Genomic DNA, 16,968 nt, shown 5'->3' with positions numbered 1-16,968 from the left:
TCACACCCCTCGCCTCTCATCTCCAGAGTATCTTTTGCATACCCTCACCCATCCACCCCACTACAAAACCCCCTGCGCAATCCAAACCACCCCCTCCCCATCATCCGCCCCCACGCTCGCGCCCAGAAACCACGGGGCCCCAAACGTACACCCACTCCCCTTCGCCACACTCATCACACACATTCCCTCTGGCGTCACGCCCCCCGGACCCGACGATCCCCGCGCCAAATACCTATACGGCACGCTCACACTCACCGAAGCATTTCCCGTCCCGGCAAACTCAAAATCGAGCGTGAGATCGCGGGGGATCTCTTCGCAGTTCGATGGGTAGACGATGATATTTTCGTAATCCTGGAATCCGGTGCTGGCGAAAAACGCAGTGTTGTCGTATGCGTACGGGAGCGTGAGAGCCAGGGAGCCCGAGTCCACGAGACATGTCTCGGTGGGGTAATCGGTAGGGATGGAGGTGTTCGCATGCGAGATGATGGGTTGGGAAATGTAATATCCGCTTCCGCCGGCTGGCGTCGTGATAGGCACGGGGATGAGTTCCCCGGTGTAGGAATCCGCGGGGGGGAGCGCACCCAGGAGGAGGGTTCCGGTGAAGTTAGAGGTGATGGATGCATCGGCCGGCGGAGGCGAGAAATACATTGAAGCTACGGATGCGGAAATGCGTCCTTGGTTTAGGAGATTGGTTTTGAGATTGGGACCGTTGTCGTAGGTGTTCGAGGGACATAGGCCCATGATACCGTAGTCGTAGGAGAGCTCTGGACAGGGCTCCCCGTCGGCAACATACTGACGCACGACGCCGGAAGATACGAGCCCGATTTCGATGTTAGGTATAGCGGGGCTGGACGAGAAATACAGCGTATCGTTTACGGAGTGGGTGGCGTCGAGGATTTTGGAATTGCCACCATAGGAATAAGATTCGGTGAAGTTGGAGAGGGTGACGTTGTCGGGGTGGTAGTAGTATGAAGGACTGGTGTTGCACGCACCGGTGAATCCGAGGTATTGGGATCCATAGTTTACGGTTGCGTTTGGGCCGAAGACCTTGTGTTCTGTTAGTGTTTGTTTTCTCCCTATTTTCCTCCTCTCCCCCTCTCGAATAAAATCAGATATTTTCATCTTCCTCCTTCCCTCAAAACCCAAATCACAAATCGCAAAACCCCAATCCCGCCCCCTCTAAACCCCCAAAAATAATCAAAAATCAACATACCCAAAAATCCGCACTCCCATAATCAACCACAACCTCGATACTCTGCCCAATCTCTTCATTGCCACTCCCCACCATAACCGGTGTAGTGACTTTACTCAACGGTCCATACAACAGACGAATTGGCATTGAGATTGCATCCGTCTGTGCATGCGTGATGGTATTTAAAGCCATCAGGCTTGCCAATGATGAGGTTTTCATTATATGTGATGGAATTCCCCAAAGGAGGAGAAACAGGAAGACAGAGAGAAATCGGAAATCGAAACCCAAAAATCAGTAACCAAAAAACCAAAATTTATCTCAAGAGAAAGGAAAAGGTATTCCATCAATTGATACACACATATATATATCTATTCTCTACCCCTAGTGTACCCATATATCCATATATCTCAGAGACTTAATATACTTAATATAGAAAGCCGTGCATATGACATGCGCTTGCCATACTCACCCAATCTAATACTAACCTTACTCTATATACCATGACATGATATGCTATGCTCTCCGTAATGATATAATATAATTTCCCCCCCTCCCCTCCAAATCAAGCGGGGACAATACGAGAAAAAAACCAGGGAAATATACGGAACGGAGTACATTTATTTATTCCCTTGATCATTGCCTCCGTTCATCCATTCAATAGAATTTTCAAGATATGTATGGATGCATTGTTCATAACACCGGTATTTAACTTGATGTGACTTATTTACATGTTAAGTACATACGAAGTATATATATATATATCGGTACCGAATACGATGTAACATAACCCCATTCCAGTATACAATATTCCACACTCACCATCTATCGTATATCTACATATCTACCTACCTTCCTATATCGATACCGATATCGACACCGATATAATCCCCAGTACTTATCAGATATATCCATCTACCCATCTACTCATCCACCCATCCATCAAACCTCAAACCTTCCCTTCCTCCCCCTCCCATCCTCTCCACAGTATAAAATCAACTCTCTACAATCCATCCATCCATCCATCCATCCATCCATCCAAACCCTCAAAACCACAATATTCACATCCCCCCTTCAATAAGATTCCCCCCAAAAATCCTAAAGATTAAGATCAACACAAAAAATAGAGATGAACCCACCCAACCTACAACCTACAACCTACAACCTACAACCTACAACCTACAACCTACAACCTACAACCTACAACTTACAACCTACCAAGCACTACACCACACTACACCACACTACACCACACTACACCACACTACACCACACTACACCACACTACACCACACTACACCACACTACACCACACTACTTACACCACACTACTATTTCACAATTCAAACCCCTTAACCCCCTCTTAGCCCGATCGAGTGGCGCGATACCTACCATACCTACCATACCTACCATACCTACCCGACCTACCTACATAATAACATAATAGTAACTACCTACTCCCTACCTATCGTAATACCTACGAATGTAATCTTACCTATCGTAGATTGATTGATTGATTGATTGATATACATACGGTGTACATGCTTGTTTATTTATTTATTCATACTGACTACGCCTATCGTAGTCAGGGGTAAAATAAAATAACCCCCCTTCCCCCCCCTAAAATAAAAAATAAAAAATAAACCAGTGTTCTTTGTGGAACTAATAATTGTAAAGCTTGTTTTTATGCACACAATTATACCTGGTAGATGGATTGATGTATCTTACATCATATGTACCTAGGTAAATGATATATATACATATATATTAAGTGAATTACTGAGCTGAAGGAGGTGATGAATTTCAGAGATTACAAAAAAGAGAAATGTAGATTTTTAATGGATCAATCATGCTATGCCTTCCTAATAAACTAACTGTATACACGTATACACACACAAAACCCGCTGTAATTGACTATCTTTTCATCAATTCATCTCATACCATCTCAATCCCCGCTGGCATATCACAATGCTCACAGTATCAAAAGTTTCATCAATTCACCCCATCCTGATACCCCTTCATGCTCCCTCCTCCTCCCCTTACTCCTACCATCTAGCCACCCAAACCTACCCACAACTCCTCACAACTTAATTCCCCTCTCCCCAACCCACCCAACTCCTCGGCATAACCCTCCAAATCTTGACTTCACCACTTCTCAAGTCATCCAACTTGAAGCTCTCTAGCTTAACCTTCTTACTCTCTCTTCCTTGTTCCCATGCCCTTAACTTTTTCTTCGTACCGTCCCATTCAGCAACTACACCCATATGATCGGGTTTACCAACCTCTGCTGTATATTTCGTATGCATTGATCCATGTTTACCTTGGAATCTGGTATTTCTCAGTGTAACAATATCACCTGCTCGGATCTCATCGAATTGTTGAGTCGATGCATTGGCCATATTACTGTAAACAAGAGCACCATAAGCTCGAGTACCTACTGGCATAAGTACACCAGCTAATGGTTTCAGTAATTCAAGAATTAATCCTTGAGGTGTACCATCACCAACAATAGTATTCTGTCTAACAGTCACTGCTTCAATGACACGCTTACCAAAGCGTTCATGAGCTTCTTCCAATTGATCTTGACGTAAACGAGCAGGAGGCCCTTCATGTTTTTGTTCGAGTTGACAATCAGAAGGATCCTTTGGATTGTATTGAGCTGCGATAATCGTTTGAGAGTAATCATGAAATAAGACAAAAAGTTCTCTTGTGACAACAGGTTGATTCGTATCAGAAATTGATGATGTATCTTCCGATTCGGTCAAAATGTCTTTTCGAGCCTGGAAAACAGGGGGGAGACTTTTCTTGACAATCCACCATTGACTACCAATTCCCAAATCAACATCATTGGCCATAAAACCTGAATCCATAGACATTTTGTTTAAATCCATGGATCTTCGTACACCACCAGTAACGGCTGCGCGATTAAGATCCAAAGATTGTTTTATTGAAGGCTTATTCGGAGGTGGAGCTGGAGCTCGACCTTGTTTAGGCGAAGCAAATGATCTTGGTGGAGAAGCTGAGTATAAATCATCTTCAACAGGTTCCATTTTTGGTGTAGCTGGAGCAACTTGAACTGGAGCAGTGGTTGTCGTTGGTGCATAATTGTAAGGATCATATTCATTGTTCTCAGGTTCCCATGGAGCTGGAGCTCTTCCAGGTGGTGGCGGTGGTGGAGCTGGTGGAGCAACTCTAGGAACCTCTGCTGATGGACGAGGAGGTGGTTGTGATGGCAATGGTGGTGGAATAGCTTTTGGAGCTGGAGCTGTAGGTGGAGGAAGTGGAGGAGCAAAAGTTGGAGAAGCAATTGGAGATCGAAGAGCGGCATCATCAACACTTGCTTCTTTGGTGTGCTTTAAAGCATCTTTATGTGGTACCGCGGAAGCGATATCAGTATCATAATCACCTTCATAATCGTCTTCTTTTCCATCGTCCACAGGTGGAGGAGGTGGATTCAAGTGAGGAATAATATTTTGATCACCCGTTGAAGATCTGCTCAATGGTGCCCCAGGCGGAGGTGGTGGAGGGGCTCGAGTTTGAGCTGGAGTAGGAATACCAAGCGGGATAGGCGGCACTCTACTGGCACGTCTACCAGGCGTATTTGGAGATTGCGGTGATTGTTCAGAACCAAAGTATGAAGCTCTCTTACTAGCTGGTGATCGTGGAGAACCTGGTACTTCAGAACGTCGAGGGGGAGCTTGAGGAGGTTCAGCCAATGACATATTTCGTGTTTGCTCAGCCATTTCATCATCAGACTCATAACCAGCGCCTGGTGACAAGATCTCTGCAGGAGGAGCTGGAACTGGTCGAGCTGATATTGTAAGTATATGGGATTGATTGAATTCACTGATAGATGACTTACAATCAATTGGAATAGGTGGAGGAGCAGGTCGTCCACTCGGAACTGGGGGTTGTGCGCCGCCATCATGAGTAGGAACTGTAAAAAGAATTAGTCTTTGATAATCACATTATGGGACCCAAATATTTACCAGGTGGAGGTGCCGATTCTTCTTCCTTCTCAGGTACAACATCCTCAACATCCGGTACTACATCAGCAGGACGCGCAGATGAGACTGGTCGCTTCTCTTCCTCAGTCTCCTCCTGTTTCTCGACTTCATCCGGGCTTCGAACTCGAGACATACCAGGAAGAGGAATCATTGGTACAGGTGGCGCGCTAGCGATTGGGGAAACTATCGCGTCTGATCCAGCAGTGCTTCCACGTTTTGGAAGTGGCAAGGATGGTTTCTTCTTTTTTGGTGGAAGAGGAGCTGCCATTGGCATTCCACCGCCAAACATTCCATGCATACCCATACCGCCGCTCATTTTTGCCATTCGAGCACGTAATTCTTCTTTGCGTCTTACTTCGGGGTCGATATCGTCTTCCTCCTCCTCCTCCTCCTCTTCTACTTCAACAGGCGAAGGTTCTTCAACGGCGCCTTCTTCTTCGCCAACATCCGGTTCCACGACTGGAGCTGTTGGCGCACGAACAAGAGGTTGAGGGGGTTTGACTTTAGGTTTGTCGTCGCTATCATCCTTTCCGGTATCTTCCAATTCTTCCGCAGTTTCGGCTGCTCCTGACATGTCCGCTTCATTTCCATCCTCAATCGATGGAATGGGTCCCCGAGAAGATTTCGTTCGTCGTGGCACACCTTCTTCTTCCCTAACAGAATCCATTGACATCTTTCCAGGCCTATCCCCAGTATCCGGTCGTTCTAAGCTAGCAGTCTCTCCCTCTTCTGTGACTTCATGAGATTCTGTTCTCTTCTTGGGTGGGCGCTTAGGCTTCTCTTTCTTCTGCGCTGCATCCGCATGTCTAGAAGCTTGTTCCATTTGCTGTTTTTGCAAAAGTGCGATGCGTTCCTTGAGACTCGTTGGCTTAGGCTGTTCCTCTTCATCATTGTTGTTTGGAGAAGTGGGCGCTAATCCTGCTCGTTCAGCTTGTTCCTGATTCTCATTCTCCTTTGCTGCAATCTCGGGATCTTCCTCACGTCTGTATATCTTTTGTGGCGGGGGTTCGCGCGGTGTAGGAATATAAGCATCCTTTCTTGGAGGTGGAGCGACAAATGGCTTTTTGATGAAATTATTCGAGCCTCCAGAACTGAAACCTGCGGGTTTGAATGGAGCTGGCGGAGGTGCAGCCTTGTTGAATGCTGCAATACGATCTCTAAATGACCCGGCGCTTGGTTTTTCACTAACAGGAGGAGAAGTTGGCTTTTGACTTGGAGGTGGTTTTGCAGCTGCTGGTGCTGGAGCTGGAGGTGGAGATGCAGGATTTGGTGGTTTAGCCTGTGGAGCTGGTTGAGGAGGAGGAGGTTGTCTTTCCTGTACCACGGGAGCTTCAGGAACCTCTTCAGGCTGTGTTTCGATTTCCGGCTGAGGTTCTGGTTCTCTTACTGGCTCGGAAGCGACCACAGGAGAAGCTGGTTCGGGCTCCTTCTTTGGTCGATTGACACGCGTAGGCCTTGGAGGCGCGGTAGGCTCATACTTTTCCACAAAATTTCGTGGAAAAATGCCTTCTTGTTTGACTCCTGAAGCATCAACATATTCTCCCGCATACCAATCCGCATCTTCTTCCTCCGTCACCGTAATAATCTGGCCATTCGGAAAGTGAAGATCATCATCATGCGGTGAAGTGTATTCAAAGATAGCCTTCACCTTGAATGGTGGAATGGACATGTTGAGGGTAAAGGTCGATGTTGTGGTTCAAAGTTCTTGTTGATGCTGTAACTCGGTCCCAACTAGTTACCAACCACCGAAGTCCGGTTTTGTGACGGATGATGTTCGTAACAATCAAGCGGTGGATTCGAAGGAATGAAAGTTTGAAAGGTGGAAACACAATGGCACAAGTTTTCTTTTGTAATATTTACGGTAATTGAAAGCGAGTAGTCTGTAGGAAAGAGGAAAATGTCGGGAGTCTTTGGAAAAGAGGCGGGGCGGTGTTTGTATCTAAACTCTGCTACTAGTCTACGTCAGCGCATGAATGAAACGAAGTCATAGACGGGATATATCTTGAAAGTTGTCAAGATATACAAGATTGTTAATTGATGACTTACCGAGAGCTTTAAGATTTAAGATTCCTTGAAATAAACTAATAAATATTAAGTGTTGATTACTTTGGTAAACAAGTATGTAGTACTCGTAGGTAGGTACTGGGTAGATCTCATGGACTAGTAATTTATTGGAAGAGAGAGACCTTGGAATGATGGAAGGTTTGCAGAGTACCGTAAGGTGGGCGGGCATACATATGCTAGATGCTAGATACCAGATGCTAGATGCCAGGGACCTAGGTATGCGAATTGATTTGTGGTGCTTTGCAGACTTCCCTTTTCCTATGGGACGTTCTACCTATAAGACCATCTGGAGTTGCAGTTGCAGTTGCATGATCTGGTGGGCAAAGGAAAGCTTGCAAGTGATTATTCAAAGATTTGCTGAGGAGCACTTTGATGAATGTGGATGTGGCACTTTGAGGCACAGGGTATAATTGTGAGCCTTGGAGTGCCCAGGTGGTCAAGAGTAGTCAAGAGTGGCTCAACCAGAGGTACAAGGGTTTCTTGGGGATTTGACGATTTGACGATTTGACGATTTGACGATCTGACAGTTCACCGGTTCATGGATTTGAAGCTTAAACGATCTCGAGACGATATACTCCTTCATGTAAGAAACATACAACGAACAAATAAACAATAGTACCCAAATATAACTACATTGGCTCAAAGACAAACGATCAATTCCCCCTCCAATCAATCACACAATCCTTCTCTTTCCTCAACTGCAGGTGAGCTCAGGTACGGGGAGACTAATGCCATGCCATATACAGCTATCTATATTTTAGGCTGTCGGCTACTCTTCAACGGAACAAATTGAATGGAATACCGTACCGTTCTTTAATAGATCCACGGATTAAGAAACCCAACCATCAATCTTATCAATCAAATCAAATCAACTCGACTCGGCTCAAATCAATCAAATCAAATCAAATCAAATCTATTCCAATCTATCCAATACATCAAATACCTACCTACCCACCCACAACCTAAGAAGAGGACAACAAAAACGAAACGAAAACAAACTCTAAAAAACACAAATATGTCCACCCTTCAAAAGCCCAAATCAATATTAAAAAAAACCACTTCCTCCTCCTCCTCCTACCCCTCCACCACCACCACCAACCCCTCACCCACCAAAGCCGAGCGCGACCGCGAAGTAGCCCTCTACCACGCGCGCCTCATCCAAGAACGCAAAGAAGTCGAGCTCGAAATCCTCTCCTCCACCGAATCACTGATTGATTTCCCGCTCGCCTCCTCTCCACCCCACGATGCCTCGAACCCCGCACCGTCCGACGCCCGCGCCTTCAAAGAGATGCTTCGACCCTTTCAGCCCAGCGACTACGATGCCCTAATCCTCGAACGCAATCTCGATAGTCGGTGCGGGTATACCTTGTGTGCCAATCCGCGGCCGCGAGATAATAAAGGTGGTCAGTGGAGATTGCTGGGCATGTCAGGGAAGGCAAAGGATTTTAGGATTGCGAAGAAAGAAGATGCGGAAAAATGGTGCTCGGATACGTGCGCCAGGCGAGCTTTATATGTTCGAGTTCAATTGAGTGAATGTCCAGCTTGGGAGAGGAGTGGCGACAGCTCTGCTACGAATATAGACTTACTGGACGAACCCAAGACGGAGGAAGATTTGGTTATGGACGGAATTGAGAATTTGGACTTGAACAAACAGGAAGCCCAAGACAAGCAGAGGAAATTTGGAAACCTTGCTTTAGAGAGGGGAGAGACTGGTCAAGGTTCATCGAAGCATGTCTCGAATTTCTCGATAGTTGAGAAAGAAGTCAAACAGAGTGATGTCAAGCCACCGACATTCGACTCGAATGAACTTGCTGATAGAATGGATACATTACATTTGGATCTGGAAGGTCATACGTCTACATTTAATCATGGCAACAAGTATGGGGATTTGTTTGGGGAAGATGATGACGATACAGAGATGGATACAGACTGGAAAATATGATAGCATTACTTGGAGTTATGGAGTTCATGGCAGGAAGGAGTAAAACTATGATACCCCACGTCCGTCACATTCAATGACATAGATTAACCGATGTAACAATTCTTATTGGTGCACCTTGAATTTCAACCGTAAATCGACTTTCCTGGAACTAAAGCCGTACACTATCATCATTCACGCACAACTTACCGTCAGATAGGAACGATGGAAATATAAAATCCTCAACGCGTTCTGTATATACACTTGCGGCTGGGTGCAGTAGACTTGAGCGAAAAGATCGAAATATTATGATCACAGAAGGTTCTGCATGGAGTAGCAGAGAAGTGCACTTCGGGAGAAGTCCCTCGTAGAGACCGTAGCTCGTGCTGCTGATATGTCGGCCGCATGCATCAAGCTCACAGCGTACATCATTAGAAGACCATCAAATTCACGAAAAGCGAAAGGTTTTCCCGAAGGATGGCAATCAAGCCTCATCTCTCATAAAGAGAGAGTCACGGGCGACACCTGGTTTTGGGAGGAATTCTCTCACATTGATCTGTATACACTTCCTGTCCGTCCTTTATACGCCAGTAGCCATCAGATCCATGTGCTTCCCAATAAAATCCCCCATACCCTTTGTAAATCCATAAATTTATTCTCTGCGGGCAGGTCTGTCGCCGAATCGTCTTGGTCCACGCTCGGTGGTTTGTGCTTGAGTGACTGGGGTGACGTTGCATGGGATAGAATCGAACTGTAACAAAAATATTAGATGCGAAAATAAATATCAAATTGCGCAAAATACATACACCAAGGGACTTGAGGAGATCCTTTGTCTCGACGTCGACCTCGAGTTGTCCGCTCTCAGTGCTGGAAACATCGAGAGCAGAAACCTCTGGAACGTATTGATCCTTACGTTCTCTCTCCTCTTCTTGGAGCTTGAAGGAGATACCACGGACTGGTCCACGTTGAATACGCTTCATCAAATGGGTGGTGTAACCGGCAATCTATTTTGGCAATTGTTAGAAATCCGCCGGTTTTCCATCCCATTCAATTGCAGGTTGTAATTTACCTTGTTGCGGAGTCTCTTGGAAGCAATGATGGCGATCTCATCACAGATTCTCTTGTTGGTCTCGAAATCGAGAGTCAACTTTGGGTAATATCTCTCGATAATGACCTTGGCGGACTTCTTAACAGTCTTGGTACGAACGCGACCCATGATTACGGTATTGAGGGGGTTGTATGTGGTGGTTGTCGAAAGTTTTTGCGGTTGTCGATTGAGAGGTATAAAATCTTCAAAATTCTTTTGTGTGGGAAAAGTTGTCGATGTCTCGCTAGCTGGGACACTAGTGTCACTTTATGATCACGTGACTGTTCCCCTCAGAACCTGTTCGTAGGAGAAAATCCCCCACAGTCTTTGTTACTATCTTTCGAATCAATTGAATTTTAAATCGACCACAAATTTAACATAGAAATGTAGAAAAACTCAGACAAGGATCGGCTCTAATTAATTTGAATAACATTCAAGCATTCTATTTTGTATGATTTTCGAAAGTACTAATCGAATTATTGAAAGTGTTATAGGCGTGATCAGTTCCACCTATATTCCTTCCTACAAATAGACAATCTAGGCGGAACAACATCCAATTCCTGGGGTGATCCGGGGGTATAGAGACATGTTTTACATAAAGATACAAATACACTGCCTTGGCTGGAATAACCTCCAGGAATAAGTGTATGACGGAAATTCTTCCTATACTAACAATTCGAGATTGAATTTCACATGTCATACGAACCACAAAACATTGATAATTATAATTATTTGCTCTCTACTCGAAAGTCTCTATAATGGTACAAATATCCAGACCTTTCATTCCCCAGTTCTCCCTAACACTTCCTTCTAAAGGGTATCATGAACAAAGAAAAAGTACAAGCTTATTGCCATCATGGGAATGGATATGTGTTTACCAAGGTCGATTTAATTCAATATGTATACCAATGAAAGTTTCTTGGAGAGAATCTATTGATCCCGTTGTGTAACAGGAATATCCCAGATCGAGGAAGCTAACTGTGTAGATTCAGATGGGGATGAATCTTGTTCGGCGTGTGAATTTGAAGGTTCGTTTTGATTGTCAACGTCGGAAATCGAAGCAAAAGGTATGGCGGAGGTAGATGTAAATACTGGAAGATCATATTTCTTCACTGCGGCTGGTGTGTTTGTATTCGGTGGTAACCATCGAAGTGGTTCTTGTTGTGCTATCGTGCTGGGAATCGGGCCTTGTGGTTGAAAGGGCACAAATCCGTCCGCGCTGTAATTTGATGAATGATCCGAAACATTTCCAGACTCATATTGTTCCATGGGAGGACCGATAGGTGAACTAGTCGGTAAGGGAACTTGTTCAGGCTCTTCCAATTGAGCAGAATCACGTGGAGGAAGAAATAGTTGCAGGGTTGAAGGTCCAGGTGAAATACTCATTATTGGTGTAGAAGTTGCAGATTGATTGTAGGTCGTCTCTGAATTGGCTGTTGTAGGCGGTGTTTCGTTTGACATATTCGAGTATGCTTGCCCATCTTCCTGACTCGATTCAATTTTCACCCTATGCTTTTCTTCTTCCTTGGCCTCTTTCTGTGCTTTAGTCAGAAGACTAATCTTGATTTTCTTCATACCAGAAGTTAGACTATCAACGTCAGAAGACTGGTTACTATTTTCCGCAGTTGGAACAGCTTCAATGGTATTCTTCATATTACTATCGGAGCCAGTCACTGGAGGAGACTTCTTGCGGGGTCGACCTGGACCTGGTTTTGAAGCATCAGTTCGAGGTTTGGCAGGTGCTCTTGTTTTCTTTACAACGACAGAGGGTGGAGGAGGTCCACGAGAACTCATAGCGGACCCCGGTCGTACACTCATAGAACTACTCGGTCTTTGAGGAAGTGATGGCGCTCTATTAGCAGCAGGTACCGGTCGAGAAGGAGGAGGCATTGCCCTAGTAGTGGATATAGATGCGGCACTAAGTCTCCGAGCAGACTTTTGTGTTGACTGACTAGAATTCGTATCAGATGCTTGACTTGCGCTTGGAGCAGGGGTAGCCTATTAATTGTTAGTTTGTAACTATACAACATGACGTAAATACATACTTTGTGCACAGGTGAAGCGGCGGTGCTAGGAACGGTTCTTCGACGGTTTGATTTTGCAGCAGGCTTTTTGACCTCATCCTTTTCGATGCTATCAAGCAATTTTGGTGGAGGTTTTCTTGTTCGTAAAGACATTCTGGCATTAGCAGGTTCCGGATTAGCAGGTTGTTGGGCGGCTTCGGGGTTTGCTAATGATTGACGTTCTTTTCTTGCTTTTGTAGCTTCGGCAGCAAGATCTTCCCATTGACAACTCTTTGTCTGTCTATCAGTTGGAATAAGCAATTTACTCAATTCATGAGCTGCAACTGTCCAATGAACATCGGGTGGTGGAGGAGTAGGTGGCCTAGGAGGTGAAGATCTTGGAACTGGCACTCCATTTCTCATACCCATCGTTGATACACTTCGTTGTGCCGTAGGAGTATTGACGACTTTAGCAATGAAGGATTGTGTAGGAGATGCAAAATTTCCTTGAGGTCCTGCAGCTTTTTGAGTTTTCGGCTCCTCGGCGACTGGTGCACTATTCATAGCAGCATCAAGTTGTTCCAATCGACCTTGAGACCACCATAATGGATCATATGGCATGAAACCATAAGGAGATGGCGGCCCAGGGCTCAATGGATCTACACCAAGTCTCTGTCCCATTTCAAAGTTTAGACCTGTGAATGATTTTTCGGTGTGAGCTACAGGATCACTTCCTGACAAACCACTAAGATGACTCAAAACCCCGGTACACAAAGCACGATCACTGTAACCACCCTCAAGAACACTAATAATCCTTCCGTCTACCCCTGTACCTTCCTCAGCTGCAAGTTTTACAACATCTCGGGTTAGACGAGCATAAAACTCGGTTGGAACGTTGACCTTATGACGTTGCATGCCAGAACTCTCCCACTCACTGGCATCGAAACCAGCCGATATGAAAATTGCAGCTTTTGGCTTGGGTCCGTTAGGTGATGATTGAAGCCGCTCGTATTGTGTGCGTAAAAAATTTCGTGTCTTCTCAAGTAGTACTGAATACTTTGATTCATATAGTTCCCAAAATCCTTCTTCAGTTTTCCATGGTTGTAGGTGAACATTCCAAATATTTTGACCATGTGCATTTTCAATACAAAGACTAGCATTCTTGACTTTCTCCTCGTCACCCATCTCACATGGGTATGAATTAATATCATGGAGACTGAAATATCCAATCGAAGTCTTCTTCCACGGTAATGCATTCTTAGCCAATCCATTAGCACGAGCATTATGTTCCCAAGCGATTGCTTGAGATCCATCTCCATGATGAAGATCAAATCAATGATAGCCGCATGAGTTAAACCGTGAGTCAGAGAAGCATGTGAAATACCAACATGAACATTATTCAACCAACAGAATCCCGAAGGATAACTAGCTGAACAATGATGTCCAGGAGGTCTTATCGCAATAAAACTTCGGCGTGGTCCGAATCCCGTAGAAGAGCCTTCAAAAACAGCATCAACACCCTCACATACAGCACCCAGCGCACCCTCCATAGCGTCCAAAGACTCCGCACACAGATAGAGATCACCCTCGTGAAACTTTGAAGGAGGTGCTTCATTGGGACCTCGATTCATCTCAGGTCTAGCCAATTCTTTTCCGCTCATAGCGAGCTTGGCTTCTGCATTATCACACATAATCTTCAACTCCTCCATCCACTTTACTCCATGTACATTTGTGATCGCTTGCGAGGATAAAGACATTCGACGAGTAGTTTTGCGTATGCGAAAGGGTGTACTAGGTACCGCAGAAGCTTCCATGCCAGGACGAAGAGGATAGCGACCCTCGGAATGTCTTTCGCCCAGTCGTACATATGCTACAGACAATCCAAGTATGCTAGCATGAATTCTCTCAGGTCTTTCGACAATTGTACTCAAACCGGTTCTTGAAGTTTTGGGCCGGGAGAAGCGATGTCCATAAACGGAGTCGTGAAGTATAACAATTGTCTCTGCAGATCTTGAGCCATCATTCTTATCTTGTAAATCCAATTCCGACTTGAAATGCGAGCTTGCGATGGATGCTGCAGTATGCCGCGGTGAGGGTTCACGCATTTCTTCCTCCCTTTGGGAGAGGAGTGATTTAGTACCCATGACAGATGGTGACCTGTGTGCAAATTGTGTCGATGATCTTCTGTTTATTGAATTTTTGTTTGGAGTTAAACCTCCACCGTTAAGCGAATTTAAAGACGGTTTCCGAGAGAGATGTGAAGTAGATGAGCGACGTTGGTCGAAACTAGCAGTACTGGAACTTCGGCGTAAGGGGCTTGGAAGCACGGGGCTTCTACCACTTGGTGATGGATAGAGATTTGAATGACCCCCATATGATGTAGCTCTTGTCGAAGAAGTTTGAGGTGAAATTGGAAGACCAGTTCTAGAAGCGTTACTGATTGAAAGGCGTCTCAGTGAATTTGATATTGGAGTATCGTTGTACTTGTCGAGGAGGGCAACTGGACGGGCGAGGGCTGGCATTTCTGCCCACCATTTGTCGATGAGTATGCCATTGTAAATGAGCAAATGAGTAAATGAGTGAATGAGTGAATTGTGAAATTGTGTTGAGCCGAAAGCTCAACCTTCACTTCAATCTTGACCCTTCACTTTAATTCAATCTCCTCGTCGCGAAGTTTCCAGATAGAGAAGCTTATGACGATGACGAAGGAATATGCGGCAAAGAATCCCTAAATCGCGTACTGACGCAGATCGCGAACCCCTGCCAGTTAACGGTTCAGCCTCGGTGTCGTTATTTTATGAGGATCCAAGAGAAGAGTAATGAAATAAGTTTCAATATTGATAGAAATATATCAGAAGTCGTCTGAAGGAAATAACAACATCTTGAATTTCAATCTCTTATGCTCGTAGAAAACGCCGTCGTTTCAAGTTATATCTCTAGTTGCTTAGGGAGGGGTAGGTTTTGTTTCTTTTTTTTTGTCAGACTGTCATTGCATGCAGTGCCCAGCAATTCTCTTCCAAACCATTTTACTATTGGTATCTATTTCATCTCTTATTATCCTAAAATCTTCTCTTATTACTCCATTAGATCAACACCAACTGTTCTTAATGCTTCTACTGCCCAATCTGGATATTTAGATTTCTCACCACCGTGAAGATCTGCAAAGAACTTCTTGATGAAAGCGGGATATCTATCTTCAATAATAGCTTTCCTAGCATTTCGCATCAACTCCAGTTGATACCAAACATTATGCATGGTGAGTAAATGTGCACCAACAGTCTCTTTAGCAGCTAAATGGTGAACATATGCTCTTGTGATACCCAGACCGCCATCTCCTGTTCTGCAGCATATGCATCCACATCCTTCTTCCACTGGTCCAAAATCGTTCGCGTAAGATGCGTGTCGTAAATTGAGGACTCCATGTTTGGTGATTGCGTTTCCAAATCGTGCTGTGCGAGTAGGCCATACACAATCGAACATGTCTGCACCTAATGCCACACTGACTACCAAATCTTCAGGATATCCAATTCCCATCACATATCTGGGCTTATTTTCTGGCAAGAGACTCGTACATGTATTTACTACACGACAATAATCTGACTTGGCTTCACCACCACTTAACCCACCTATTGCGATGCCTGGTGTCCCTCTTGCTACCATCTCTTCACAGCATTTTTTCCTCAACTCTAAATCCAATCCTCCTTGTATAATGCAGAACAGATTTTGCGTAGTCGGGTTCGCGTGTGCGGTAATACATCGATCGAGCCATCTAACACTTCTTTCCATTGCTACTTTCATTCTTTCGGCATCGGGAGAGGGTGGTAAACTAATACATCATCGAGTTGCATGATAATGTCGCTTCCTATGGAATTTTGAAGAGACATTGAATGCTCAGGCGTGAGTAACATAGGGGATCCATCATGCGGACTCAAAAATCGTACACCTTCCTCTGTGATATTGGCCAATTTTAGGAGACTGACCATTTGAAAACTATCGACATTATGTTAGTTTTTCAAAAGGGGTGTGTAGGTTGATGCGTAGACAAAATTACCCTCCACTATCTGTTAATATATTGTGGTTCCATCCTTGTAACTTATGCGCTCCCCCAACTTTGTCTAAAACTTCCTGCCCTGGTTTCAAGCCTAGGTGATAGGTGTTGTTCAAGCATAAACGACAACCTGTATCCTCAAGTTGTTGCGGAGTCAACCCTTTTAATGATGCTTGTGTGGCCACTGGCATGAACATGGGTAATTGGACTGGCCCATGAGGTAAAGTCAAATTGGCGGCTCTTGCTTTTGTTGTCTAGCATATTTGTAGAGATTAGAGAGCGGTGATGAAGAGAAAGAAAAGTAACGATAGCTTACAGAGCAACGAGCCAATAACTCAAAAGTTAAAGCCGAGGGCATAGGAGCTTTTGACGCCGCCATCATATCTGGATTTCTTTTTTTGTTCTTTTTCTTTTTCTTTTTTTTTGATATTTTGTTTAAATTCGATAATCTTATAAAATGTCTCGGAACATTTCTTGAAGGAGTTACAAGTATTATTAGATTCGAACTTGGTGGTGGCCCTGGTGGGGTATTGATCACAGCCTTGTCTATGCTCGACACGAGGCTAAGGTCATACCCGGTATGCGGGAGTTGTACAGAGCAGACGCTAGAAGGTATTGTAGACTGGGGTTCCCGGAATTTCCCCCCTTGAAT

The 16,968-nt window shown here is 44.8% G+C and overlaps 6 protein-coding genes across 6 annotated transcripts; 1 reads left to right on the top strand and 5 right to left on the bottom strand.

Annotated features, from left to right (window-relative positions):
• Positions 1-60: 60 nt before the first annotated feature.
• EAF02_010589 (uncharacterized protein) lies at positions 61-1,411 on the bottom strand (the record flags this gene model as incomplete). Its single annotated transcript, XM_038906637.1, has 2 exons — positions 61-1,047; positions 1,214-1,411. The coding sequence occupies 2 exons, from the start codon at positions 1,409-1,411 to the stop codon at positions 61-63; spliced, it is 1,185 nt and encodes a 394-aa protein (XP_038753507.1).
• Positions 1,412-3,276: 1,865 nt separating this feature from the next.
• EAF02_010588 (uncharacterized protein) lies at positions 3,277-6,865 on the bottom strand (the record flags this gene model as incomplete). Its single annotated transcript, XM_038906636.1, has 3 exons — positions 3,277-5,000; positions 5,052-5,126; positions 5,179-6,865. 3 exons carry the CDS (start codon positions 6,863-6,865, stop codon positions 3,277-3,279), a joined length of 3,486 nt encoding a protein of 1,161 aa, XP_038753506.1.
• Positions 6,866-8,275: 1,410 nt separating this feature from the next.
• On the top strand, positions 8,276-9,202 carry EAF02_010587 (uncharacterized protein; the record flags this gene model as incomplete). The annotated part of the gene is made up of 1 exon (XM_038906635.1): positions 8,276-9,202. One exon carries the CDS (start codon positions 8,276-8,278, stop codon positions 9,200-9,202), a length of 927 nt encoding a protein of 308 aa, XP_038753505.1.
• Positions 9,203-9,830: 628 nt separating this feature from the next.
• Positions 9,831-10,394, bottom strand: EAF02_010586 (uncharacterized protein; the record flags this gene model as incomplete). The annotated part of the gene is made up of 3 exons (XM_038906634.1): positions 9,831-9,929; positions 9,985-10,182; positions 10,248-10,394. 3 exons carry the CDS (start codon positions 10,392-10,394, stop codon positions 9,831-9,833), a joined length of 444 nt encoding a protein of 147 aa, XP_038753504.1.
• An 801-nt stretch (positions 10,395-11,195) lies between these two features.
• On the bottom strand, positions 11,196-14,790 carry EAF02_010585 (uncharacterized protein; the record flags this gene model as incomplete). The annotated part of the gene is made up of 3 exons (XM_038906633.1): positions 11,196-12,263; positions 12,311-13,581; positions 13,653-14,790. 3 exons carry the CDS (start codon positions 14,788-14,790, stop codon positions 11,196-11,198), a joined length of 3,477 nt encoding a protein of 1,158 aa, XP_038753503.1.
• Positions 14,791-15,343: 553 nt separating this feature from the next.
• Positions 15,344-16,698, bottom strand: EAF02_010584 (uncharacterized protein; the record flags this gene model as incomplete). Its single annotated transcript, XM_038906632.1, has 4 exons — positions 15,344-16,094; positions 16,175-16,258; positions 16,320-16,570; positions 16,633-16,698. 4 exons carry the CDS (start codon positions 16,696-16,698, stop codon positions 15,344-15,346), a joined length of 1,152 nt encoding a protein of 383 aa, XP_038753502.1.
• Positions 16,699-16,968: the final 270 nt, after the last annotated feature.

Source organism: Botrytis sinoallii, assembly GCF_014898435.1.
Source record: "Botrytis sinoallii strain Bc 23 chromosome Unknown BSIN_026, whole genome shotgun sequence".
In the NCBI taxonomy this organism is placed as follows: Eukaryota; Fungi; Ascomycota; class Leotiomycetes; order Helotiales; family Sclerotiniaceae; genus Botrytis; species Botrytis sinoallii.
The sequence above is the reverse complement of the archived record's forward strand: the minus strand, read 5'-3'. Positions and strand labels throughout refer to the sequence as shown.